The sequence below is a fragment of the Solanum stenotomum genome, chromosome 9 (genome assembly GCF_019186545.1).
Source record: "Solanum stenotomum isolate F172 chromosome 9, ASM1918654v1, whole genome shotgun sequence".
Lineage (NCBI taxonomy): Eukaryota > Viridiplantae > Streptophyta > Magnoliopsida > Solanales > Solanaceae > Solanum > Solanum stenotomum.
Genome location: NC_064290.1, coordinates 145,964 through 158,507, shown reverse-complemented (window position 1 = coordinate 158,507; position 12,544 = coordinate 145,964). Strand labels below are relative to the sequence as shown.

The following is a 12,544-nucleotide window of genomic DNA, read 5'->3' as shown; positions in this document are numbered from 1 at the left end:
AAAAGGTAACACTCCTTTTATGATTTTAGTCTCTTTGTCGTGAATCAACAGTAGTTTAGTTTTATGGTCTGATTGTGTGATCTTTCTGCTAAACTGATGTGAGAACTGTCTACTTGTTGATCATTGTGAGATGTTTAATTGTTGGTATTTGCGAGTGTTGCGATTCATTGTAGTATCCTTGTCTACTATTCGAATGTTTCTTTGTTTTCTTTGCTTGAAGTCTTGGTGACTTCCTTATAGTATCATTCTTTGCCAATTTGAATCTGAATTGCTAAATCCAGTTGTCTTGTTTTTTTTTTCGATCCGAAAATAAGGAGATTTTCAATCATCTTGCTAGTAAGTCATGTGAGTTGTAGTTACCGTCTTATCTTTCTTTTCATGGTGTCTGCCAAGTAACGAATATTGGCCTAAATTTGGGATGTATTCACTCATCCACACAGTGAAGCCATGGTGTCTTGTTCACTGTATGTCATTTCAATTTGTTTCATGTATTTTCTCGGTTTGCTTTAGACCAACGTTCCGCTATTGATTTTGATATGAATTCTTACTAGCTTCATAGTTGAGTTTAGTTTATCAAGAATTGATAATGAATGGTGTTTCTCATAGTTTTGCCGCTAAATTGACATGTTGAAGTCATAGTTTGTTCTTGGTTTACAGATTAGCAATATCTTGATTTGCATTGGCTTAGTGATATGAACTTTGATTTTTCATTGTCTTCTCCTTAAGATATAGCCCAATATGAATTTTATCCAGTTTATTTGAGTTAAATTGTTTTTCCTTGGAAATTATGCTTCAAAGTTTGTCAAGCTTTTAACATGGCTATTGCTAAGATTTTTTTTTGGATCAAAGTTATATATCTTTGAATATTATTTGTTCTAGTCCAAATATGTTTGACTATGAGGTCAAGTAGCTTAGGGTGGTACTAAGTATTTCCTTTATCTTCTTTACAGTGGGAGTAAAGAAATGTTACTTCTTTTATTTCAGTTTTGTCTTTTGTTTGAGTTTATAAAACGCTAGAATAGTTAGTTAATGCTTGTATTTTTGTGTCATAGATGTATCCTAATCTTTTCCCTTTATTTTGATACATGTGATATCAACTCGAGTTCATCTCGGACTCCATCCTTCTTCCCTTTGCATTCCGAATGGGTTGTAAAGGCCCAAAACTCATTTCTCCAAGTCTATTCCCCTTCAAACTGATAGGGAAAAAAAAAAGGGGGACACTGACGAACAGGTGTACAAAGGGCTGGAAGTTTAAAAAATAAAAAACTAGTTGTTCGGGTGGCAAAAGCAGGTTGTGAACAGCCTGTATACAATAAATGTATACTGGTATACAGGTCCAGTACAGCGAATTATAGGCCAAAAATGCGAATATACAGGGCTGGAGTGAAATACAAGTGTTTGGAAGCAACAAATACATGAAAATGGCTGATATACATGCCGATATACACTGATATACATAAGCTGTATACCAAAAACGGGAATTGTGTTAAACTCCAAAACAAACAACGAAATTAGCCCAAAAGGGGGCCCAAATTCAAATTTCTCCCTTACTCGCTAATTATTTAATTGTGATTATTTATTGTTTGTTGTTTAACTCTAACTTTATAATCGTAAATCAACTTAGTTGGATTCCCCAAAAGACGAGCTATTCCTCTGTGTTGTTTTGTTTCTAACAAATCTCATTTTATCAATTTTTGTATTGTCATTTATAATCTTTAGTCAAAATTTTCTTTTTTCTTTTATTAGTTTAAAATAGTTTTTCATAAACCAAAAATGACTCAAATAAAAACCAACTCATTTTGTTTCGTTAAAATTCTAATTACTTGTCTCTAATTCAAATGTTTCAATTAAAGTCCCATTTTCTTAAAAAATAAAAATTTGCTATTTGTTTAACTATTTTCTCAAAGTTAATCTAATAGTGTAAATAAATAAATAATACTTACTTAGTTATTTTCTCAAAAAGGTTAGTCAATTAATTCAAAAATGATCTTTTATACTTTAATTTATTAAATTGGTTTAATTTATTTTAAAATGAACTAAATAAAATCTTATTAGTCTAAGTTTTATTAATATTCTAATCACTTGTATTTCGAGTCAAATGTCTCATTTTTGGATCTCATTCTCTAAAAAAGTAAAAATTAAATATAAAATATTCTTTATTTAACTATTCTTCAGAGTTAATTGAATATTGTAAATTATCATATTTTCTTTTATGTCAAACCATTTTCCCAAAAATAGTCAAAATATATTTTAGTCAAGTCGCAGGTTAACCGCATGTTAGCGGGCACTTCGAATGCTTAAATCCTTCTCGAAGTGTAAATTGAACCCCGTACCTTCTTTGGTATTTTCAAATGATTTTTTCTGTTTAAATCTTTGAAAATTATAAGTTTTCTTAATTTATTTAAAAATTAAGTGGCGACTCTTTTCTAAGTATCTTTCTCAAATTGTTTTATACTTAGAACGTTTCAAAAAGTGATTTTTCTAGAAATAGTTAAATTACGGCACAACATTTACGATAGATTCACTTAAAGAATGAGTGGAATTTTTTGTATTTTTTTTTTCAAAACATATTTTATGTTGTCAATATCATGATTTATAGTATTTTTACGCATTTTTTAAATATAAAAAACCCAAAAAAGAAAATAAGACAAATAAATTAAAATGGATCCAATATATGTTATTTTTGTTGTCTCAATTTATGTTACACAAATAAAATTTGGAGAGTCATCCAAATTTTAATTTTTTTAAAAAAATGTTTTAAGTTATTAATTATTGTGATTTATAATATTTTGATGTAACTTTCAAATAACCAACATTACTGGTCACTTTGTCCTAATTTATGTGATATAGATAAAATTACAGAATTAACCCTTTTAAAATGTCTTTCAGATATTTTAAGTTGTTAATTATTATTATTTATAATACATTTTTGGTAATTTTAAAATGATATGCATTATTTTTTTTGTCCCAATATATGTGAGCCTGAAAGAATTCTGAGAGTGAACCTATTTTATTATATAGCTTCTAAATATTTTAAATTGGTAATTATTGTAATTTTTAATGTTTTTTAAGTCATTTGTAAATGATATATGTTGCTTCCTTTGTCCCGTTTAATATAGTATAAATAAATTGCCGAAACCAACTAAATTTTTAATATATTTTTAAAATTATTTGAAATTATTAATTATTGCGATTTATAATATTAAAAAAAATGTACAAAACTTGTATCAGCCTAAAAAATGACCACGATAATTCGAAGCCTACAGAAAGCAATATGGTTGTACGTAATTTTTAAATACTTAATATATATTACTCCACTTGTCTCAATGTATGTAGCATTGATAAAATTTCAAGATTCAATCAAATGTTGTTAATTGTTAAGATTTATAATACATTTTACGTAGTTTTCAATAATTTCACATTAAACAATACATATTACTACTTTTGTCTCATTTTATGTGACATTGATAGATTAATTTTAAGAATCAGTNCTTTTTGTTTATTTTTATTTATTATATTTGGATTTGATATGATTGTTAATAAAATAATTATTGACATGGCTAGTTTGTTATGCTATTCTTATTATTAATTGATGTTTAGTATCAGATTTTGGAATTAATTAATTAATGCTAATGATAAAATATGAAAATGAATAAATATTTTTTCTTGATATGTTAAAACTGAAAGCTGAAAGTGAAAATCTATTTTTGAAATAATAGACAAATAAAAATGAACGAATGAGTATTAATTAACAAAAATTGCATGTTTGCTCAAATTTAAGAATAAAAATAGGTGATGATATTGTGTCCTAAATATACTTTTCATTAGTATTCTCTAGTTCATTTTACTTATCTATTATTTCAAAAAATATTTTTATTTTTATATTATATATTAAGAAAATAGAATTAATTTTTTTCATGTTTTACTCTTAGTATTAATTACTTATTATCAAATTAGTTTCTAAAACCTAATATTAAACATTAATTTATAAGAATAGTGTGAGATATAGTAATGTCAATTTTATTTTTAAATGTAGGTCCCAAATTAAAATGTGAGAAATAAAAATAAATGGAGGAAATATTTACGAAGTGTAGTTAATTATAGTAAGGCACGTTCCCAAATAATAAGTAAAATATATCGCGTATTGCATGTTTATGTAATTTTAATATAATAATGAAATAGTGTAGACAGAAAATGAAGGCAATTTATTTTAAAGTCCTTTATAAATTAATCTTTTATGTTTTTTTTTATAATTTTTAAAAAATTTATATGTAAATAAAAAATAGTTTATTCTCTAACTTATTGCATTAGGAATCTATCAATCGGTGTCATTGGATCTGATAATTGCCGTCACTGTCAGAAAATATGAGGATTTAATTTTAAAAAATTTAAACTTACCGGCAAAATCCCCTTGTATTACTGAGACCTTTCTTTAAATAGAAATTAAATAAATTGTTAAACTAACAATAAATACAGTAATCATTTATAAGAGTTGACTTTGTACTAAAGGATATAATTAGTTGGCAAATTAACTCTATTGTTTTAATTTGGAGATTGTTATTAATGGCACCTTAAATTCCTGGAAGTTAAGTTTACACTTTCATATTCCTTAACCAGAAATCACAATAAATTATTGGAAGATACCTCATATATGTGGTCACATAGGACGATCCAACTGAGAAAAGAATATAGACGTTCATAAAAAATAAGGTATTTATATAGGATATGCTTGACTATAATGGAGTTCAATTTTTAAAAATATGTTTGATCATAAAATTTAGAATTTAACTTGAAGTTGGATGGATGTAAAAATCATTCCAGTATGAAAAATGACTAATCTTGATTAGTTGATTAGTCTTGACGTAACTTATTTTCAAATAGCAATCTTGGTTATTTGTGAATTTTACCTAGACAATATGTTTTCATAATTTATACTATAGTTTATACAAGTGGCTTCGAAGTTCCAACCAATTGGAAAATAAGGAACATTTATCATCATATTAGAAGCTTGGAATTGACATAACTTTGACTTGTATTTAACTAAAATTACTCGTAGGACGATCTTTAGGTAGTCGATATATTCTCGTAAAATAAAATTTCTTACCCAAACGGTATATATAACTAGAACTTATAATCCATAAATGCCCAAAAAGGGCATCAAAACAGAACCAAACCACAACTTGCCCTGTTTCTCTTGAACTTCACTAATCGACCTCAATGTCTTGCCTTCAACATCTTCTAAAACCTCCAAAACTTGCCCGTCTTCGCTTAGCTTGATCGCGGTAGCGTGTGGCTGCCCTCCGGCTAACAAGTTGTCAAGTTGTTGCGCGGTGATCGGGAGCTTCAACAATGCCTTCCCGAGCTCTAAATCCGAAACACTCAATTGTGCAAATACTGATCTCTTAGCGTGCAGAGCAACCCAAAATTCTCCTTTCGAATTCATTCTGATGTTGTCTGGAAATCCCGGTAACTCAGCAAATGTATCATGTTTTCCTTTGTAAGGACCTTTCAGCCAATACCTAAAAATTCTACCGGTTGAAGTTTCAGCTACGAGCACGAAGGACTTGTTTTTGCTCAGAGCTACACCATTTGCAAAAGCAAGGCCTCTTATTAAAATTTTGGTTTGTTGTGTGGATTTAACATATTTCATTAGCATGCCTGTCTTATCTCCACTTAAAAGAGAGGCGAAGAATTGCCTGCGTTGGTACTTTGTGCTTGTTTCCGTGAAGTAAATCACATCGTCATGATCATCAATGTCAATGTCATTTGTGAAGACCAGAGGCTTACCTTCGAATTTTTGGACTAATGGTGTAGCTAGTCCTCCTTTTGGTCCAACAACTTGGAGTCCGAAATAGGCATCAGCAATATAGAGTTCCCCTGTTTTTGTATCGAATCGTAAGCCTAATGGCCTTCCACATATATGCTCCAATTCAGGAGCAAATGGCAGGGTACAATTCTTCCTATGAGAAGAGGTAACTGCAAAATCAGACCAATATGATCCTTTCCACTTGAGAATTCGTCCATCGGCAACTCCTGTATAGGGGCCTTCTCCGTTTGGATCAAAAGCAATACTCTCCGGTCCAACTGCTCTTTTCAATTGAATGATTTCGGATTTTGTGAGAAGATTTTGGGAGCCTGGTATATGAGGTGGTTTCAAAACATTTTCGTCGTCAAATGCAAAAACTAATGAGATAATTGCTAGTGCTGTTGTTGCACTGATCAACAATAGATTTGAAGCATTCATGGAGACTGGAGAGTGTCTTTTGGTGATGAGATTATGTTGAAGTTTTCTTGTTTTATACTTGTTTTAGAGTGGACTGACTTTAAACATGGAAAAGTCACAAAGAGAATGACATAAAGAGTAGACAAAAAATGACTCACTCTATACTATTAATGGCTGAAAATGAACTTTTATAAAATGCTACTAAGTAGTCAAGAAGGGACGGCAGAGAAACTTGGGAAAGAAAAACGGGCGTTGATCAAGTAAAGGTTTAGTATTATTCGTCCACGTGGCTGTTTCTGGTGCAAAACAGAGATATTGGAGATAAGACAAGGCTATGTTGCTCGGACTCTTTAAAATATTAATAGGTACGTGACGGGTACTCCAAAAGTAGTGCCTTCTTGGAGAACTGACACGGGGTATGGCAACATTTTATAGAGTCCGAAGACAGATCATTTCACATAGTTCAAATATAAATTTGGTCTTTTTCCCCATATATATAACTTGAACACTCATGACATGAACATTTATGTATATACTCTTATATGGCTACTAATGTAGCATTACAAGTATAGCTCATAATCAATGGTGATTTACACTAGTGTCCATTAAAAAGCGTGTTACTTATACATGGTTCAAGTTGTATGGTAACTTCTGTTGCGAGTATATATTTTACACGTATATATTTGCCTTGATTGATTGCCATGTTTCTCAAAGTTTCGGGATTGCAATCTGTAAAAGTCCGTCCCTGCAGTATTTTACACTCATGAAATTTCAGAAGTTTATATGTAATGAAGTGTTTGTCTTGACTAAAAACATTAAGCATGATGATATATAGGTAAACGATTACAAAGATTGAGAACTTACACAAACTCAGCTGAGACGCGATCTTTATTAGCATTACTTGGAAGACGCCAGAAAACTCGGTATGGTCCTTGCACAATCTCCTTTTTGTGATAGGCTGATACCAAGCCATTCAAGTATGATGCCACTTTACACTGAGTTGAACGATTTCCAGAAACTGTTAAGCTGTCAAGGACATAACACGCGTCTATTAGACCAACGCAAATTGAAATCATCATTGCATAAGATGGAACTTTATAACACATGCTGATCTCACGTATTTCTAATTTGATTTCTCAGATAGTCGCTCAACTAATAGTTATTATCTCGAAAGTCACCCTTCTTGATTCCAATTTTCCTCGACAAAGCTATTAGTTGAGTGCCTATACTAGAAATCAACTCCAGATTGTGGAACAAAAGACTAAAGGATAGTTGTATTTTATTTACCTTTTGTCACTGACTTCTACCTTTATATCACTTATATTGACACCGGGAAGTTCTATAGATACAACGTACATGCTTCCAGATTCTGCAACATCCATCCTAGGAGACCATTCACTCCCTGTATTAGCAAAAACAAAAGGGAATTTTTCAACATTCCGAAGAGTATGTACCTCTCAATTACGCGATCAAAAGTCACTACTGCAATACATTATTAATTCCAGCAACAACAAAAAAATGCCAATCAAAGTTAAGCATATGTTTACCGTTAGATTCAAGTTCATTTCTTCTTTCTTTCAATTGGAAACGAGGTGCTTCGTTAGTCCTTGTACGTGGCCTAGCAAATTTAGGAGCTTCTTCAGCAGTTCCATTGAGTTTGCAATCTTGTGTAGTATTATTTGCAGGTCTAGAAAACATTGGTCCTTCAAAGGCGCGAGAACTCTTTTTTGCATAATCGTTAGCCTTGAAAGACGAGGCGGATTCAGTACAGCTTCCCTGCCCCAAAGCAAGAAAATGACAAAAAGATAACACTGCAAAACGAATATCTCAAACTCATTGAAACTAAGTAATGACAATTCTATTACTAATTCACAGACCTGTTCACTTGAATTAGGCCTCATGAAACAAGCTTGAGAACTGGAACTTTGTCGTGCATAGTTCATTCTGTTGTCGTACCTCGGAATTGCAGAATTCAAGCTACTGCTACAGCTCTAGATATTAAAGCAAGTGAAAATCCAAATATTACATAAGCAAATGAACACACATCAATAGAGTTCTTACATTTTTCGTAACTCAAAAACTAAAATTAAAAAAGATTAAGTGCTGAATTGATCAAAGGACAGAGAGATAGTTAAAAGAACAGGGGAAATGAATAGTTCTATGACTTAACCACAACTTTCATTTTCGAATTAGCTCGTGACAAGTCCTACCATGCAGAAGTTCTGAATTTTCAAAAAGACACTTTGACCTTACTTTTAATAAACTACTATTCGTACATATTAAGTGAAATTTTAAACATAAATACGGAATCTTGGCCAAAGCTACTAGTTCTATCGAATCTGTAACTCCGCACCTGCTAACATTACTATGAGTACAGACACAGAAAGAAAGAAATTACCATAGGAAAGAGATGAGTAGCGGAGGCGGAAATATCATCATGTGCAGTTAAATGTGCAGTAATCATGTTAACTCTTCGCCTTACAACTTGACTCTCCATTGCTCCAGCAGAGTGAATATAATACAGAAAGTGTTTCTCTACTTGCTATGTGAATATTGAATAGATGCAAATGCTCTTTAAGATAAAAGGAATTTGGATATGGTGATGACTGATGATTGATGACGTGTAGATTTTTTTTTTTTAGTGTGAAGTAAACTTTTTTGGTGGAAAAGATCTTTCATTCCACAAATATCGGCAATCAGATTAGATACTATTGGCACTTGCAGCAATATTTTGGAAACTCGAAAATATTTGAATTTTTATGAACAAACACATATTTGAAGATAATTTTTTAAAAATTATTTTCAAAATCTATTGTCAAATGCTAGCTTACTCTATTATACTGAGATACATTTTTCTAAAGTTTGTTCTAAAAAGAATGATACACTTTTAAATTTGAAAAGACTCGCTATAAAAAAAATCACTATTTTTCATTAAAAATGTCCATGGTTAATTTCACACTATTTTAATTAATTAAATAGGTGACAAAAGATAAAATAATAGTATTTTTAAACAAAAAAAAAATTATGAAACTTCCACTATTTTAGTGAGAATTTATTTTTCACCATATATTTTTAGTGAAAAATTAATAGAAAAAAAAATATTTATAACATAATTTTTTCAATGATTCAGAGTGAAAAAAAATCTTTGTTGTCAATAGTGAAATTAAGTTTATGTTTTCTCATTCCTAGATAATACTTTTGTGTTTCCTAATATACCTTTAACGTGAAGATCACAATCACAAAAATTTTATAACATAAATATTATGACACGGTTATATTACAATTTAAAAAATTATTTATTCTTATTTAAATTTCAATTCAAATTACATCATATAAATTAACGAGGACTCTGCTTGTAATATCCACTGTTTCAATCAAATTATTTGAGGTTCTTATAATAAGGGGATATAATAAGTCATGTAACAAGTGAAAAATATACTTGAAGACCAACTTCATACACGTGGCATAGTCTAGTGCCATAATAATAATTTCCTGGTCATCTTATTATCAAGAAGCTTCTTTAAAAATAGTATAACAAGTTATAAGAAAAAAGAAAAAGAAAAACAAAGAGTAGATAATACTGTTATTAATTAAATTAGATTAGAAGGGTAACGACCAAGAAAAAAATAATCACATGATGACAAAAAGTTGATCAAACAATATCATTGACCCAATTTTTTAATTACGTTACGTCATTAATTACGATAACGAAGTTGTTCAGCATAAAATAATTCAGCTATTTGTTCTATGGAGAATTTCATTAGATTTTAATTAATATTCACTTTCGTCTCATATTAGTTAGCATTTATATGTTCTTTATTTAAAAAATTCATAAATAAAAAATAATTTTATTATTTGACCCTTAACTCTCTTCAATACTTGCACTTTGTTTAATAATAAGATTAATCTAATTTATTTTTAAAATATTTAATATTATAAATAAAATAAGATAAAAATAATTAATTTTATCTTGATTTTACAAAATGACAAATAAATTGAAAGGAAGATTTTAATGACTATCTGAATTTTCACTTTGTTGATGAGAGTTCGATTTATCACCTCATAATCTCATAAAATGTGGGACCGGATGAGTATATTAATTATTATTAAAAGTGATTTCATTTGGTTAGTAGACTAAATGATAAGACTAAAAGACAATGTTGTCGGCTTAACTAATGCAATAAAAAGACACAAAAAATAGAAAATTAAGGATACATAGCATATAGAAAACTTTGAATTTTCATCTAAAAGGAATAATTAGAGTCCTAATATTCTATAGTGAATATCCACTAACCTGTTTGCCACATACGCTATAATTTCATAATCTAAGTAGTAAGTACTAACATGCATGCTTAATTAAATTATTAACACTAATCATCTAATGTTAATTCTTTGTTTTTTTCTCTTAATAAAATGAAACACCTTATTAGAAATCGAAAATAGTATCTTATTGAAAAGTTTGCATATGGCTAGTCTTTAAATAATATTCTTTTTTTTAAAAAAAAATTTTGTTACGAAAAAAGGCTTCATTTATTTAATACGCAATGCAAATGATTTATTTTGTTCTTTTCATTTCTATATAAGCTCATGGCCTTGTATTTTTCGCGTTTTCCATGCTCACACAATACAGAGTGTTATTTCTTTTTCAAGTAATTTCTACAAACTCATTAATGTGATGTTTAACTTAATTTCACCTGATATTTATGTTTTTTAAAATTTTGGATATGCACAAGTAGACACTTAAATTTATATAAAATTGAACAAATATGCATATTTGTCCTACATGTCATAATACACATAGGGACGCCACTTAAGACAAAAAAAATGTCATGTAGAACGCTACACAAGAGGAATGTATTTATTTGTTCAATTTTATACATGATTAAGTGTCTACTCGTGCACACTCAAAATTAGAGGGCATAGATGTCAGTTGAACCCAAGTTGAACGACACATTCATGCATTATATATTTTTTAACTTGATCTCATTAGTATTTATGCCCTTCATTTTTTAGTATACAATTGTAGACATTTAAATTTATATAGAGTTGAACAAGTAGACACTAGACACGCACATTTAATACATCTAGGATTCCACATAAAATATCGTGTATGATGTGAACTATCACGTAAGGCGTATGTGTCTACTTTTTTTTCTCTAAAGAAACATGAATATTTTATTGATAAATAATTGGTACAATTCTGTTTCTTCCTTGATTTAAGACTATTTATGACGTATTTCTCGAATTATGATGATTTGGACTTGATTTCTTTGTGAATATTCCATGAATGTGTGTACACTTATTTAACTCTAGACAAGTTTAAAGGTCTACTTATACAAATTCAAAATTGGAGAACATATATATCAGATAAAGCTAAGTTAAACGACATTTTTTGAATTATGCCTAAAAATTATATTCATTTCTCTCATGATTAAATATAAGTTGGCATATCTTTTGTGAAATAATGATTGAGATATAAACAAGTTAAATTCAGATCTCCATGAAATACAAACAAAAATAAAATTCTAAAATATATGAGAAGTGGGGTAGTACACTCTATTGATAATAATAATAAAAATAATAATAATTGTTAAAAGGGGAACAGGGAACAGCCAGTCAAAATGGCAGCCTCTGTTTTAATTAATTATTAATTAAAGAAAAGAGAAGTAGTCATAAATGGTGATACCTCTGAGGCTCTGACTTCACTATTCTACTCTCTCTTTATTATCTCTTCAAACTTGGAACGCTGAAAGCGAACCAAATTATAGTCAAAAGAAAAATTAACTAAAAGACCGTTGAATATTCCATGCCATAATAATTTGTTTGTGTTTCGATTAATTTATTTGATTCTAATTTGATATTTTTTTGTAGAATTGTATAACTTTAAGCTAAAAATCTATAGAACATATTAAAATGTTACTTAAGGGTGTTTGAATTAACTTTCCGTAAGTAACTTATAAGTTAAAAATTAAAAATCATTAGTTAGTCATATACTTTTAATTTATTTTAACACTTTTTTGGCATAAAAGTGTGTGTTTAAAAGTATTTTTTGTCCTTTTTCAAACACTTTCAACAGTAAAAAAAGTGTTTTATAATTAAAAACTACTTAAACATATCATGTGAAAAGTTAAACTTGAAAATTATATATCAAAACATGAAGAAGAATAAAACATTCTTCTTGAACGTGCTAAAAAGAAAAGAAAGACAAATAACTTGAAACATAGGTAGTAAAAATCACTCTCACAATTGTTTTAATTTATGTGATATAATTTTTTTCTCGACGGTTATTTAACTAATCTTCAAAATCAAAATGAATTAGAA

At 29.2% G+C, this 12,544-nt stretch overlaps 2 protein-coding genes across 2 annotated transcripts; both read right to left on the bottom strand.

Moving 5' to 3' along the window:
* Positions 1-4,921: 4,921 nt before the first annotated feature.
* LOC125875627 (protein STRICTOSIDINE SYNTHASE-LIKE 10-like) lies at positions 4,922-6,289 on the bottom strand. The gene has a single exon (XM_049556623.1). The coding sequence runs from the start codon at positions 6,242-6,244 to the stop codon at positions 5,129-5,131; it is 1,116 nt and encodes a 371-aa protein (XP_049412580.1). The 5' UTR covers positions 6,245-6,289; the 3' UTR covers positions 4,922-5,128.
* A 383-nt stretch (positions 6,290-6,672) lies between these two features.
* On the bottom strand, positions 6,673-8,838 carry LOC125875632 (18.8 kDa class II heat shock protein). The gene is made up of 6 exons (XM_049556629.1): positions 8,622-8,838; positions 8,101-8,214; positions 7,771-7,999; positions 7,511-7,625; positions 7,088-7,249; positions 6,673-6,968 (listed from the first exon to the last, which is right to left on the bottom strand). The coding sequence occupies exons 1-6, from the start codon at positions 8,718-8,720 to the stop codon at positions 6,932-6,934; spliced, it is 756 nt and encodes a 251-aa protein (XP_049412586.1). The 5' UTR covers positions 8,721-8,838; the 3' UTR covers positions 6,673-6,931.
* Positions 8,839-12,544: the final 3,706 nt, after the last annotated feature.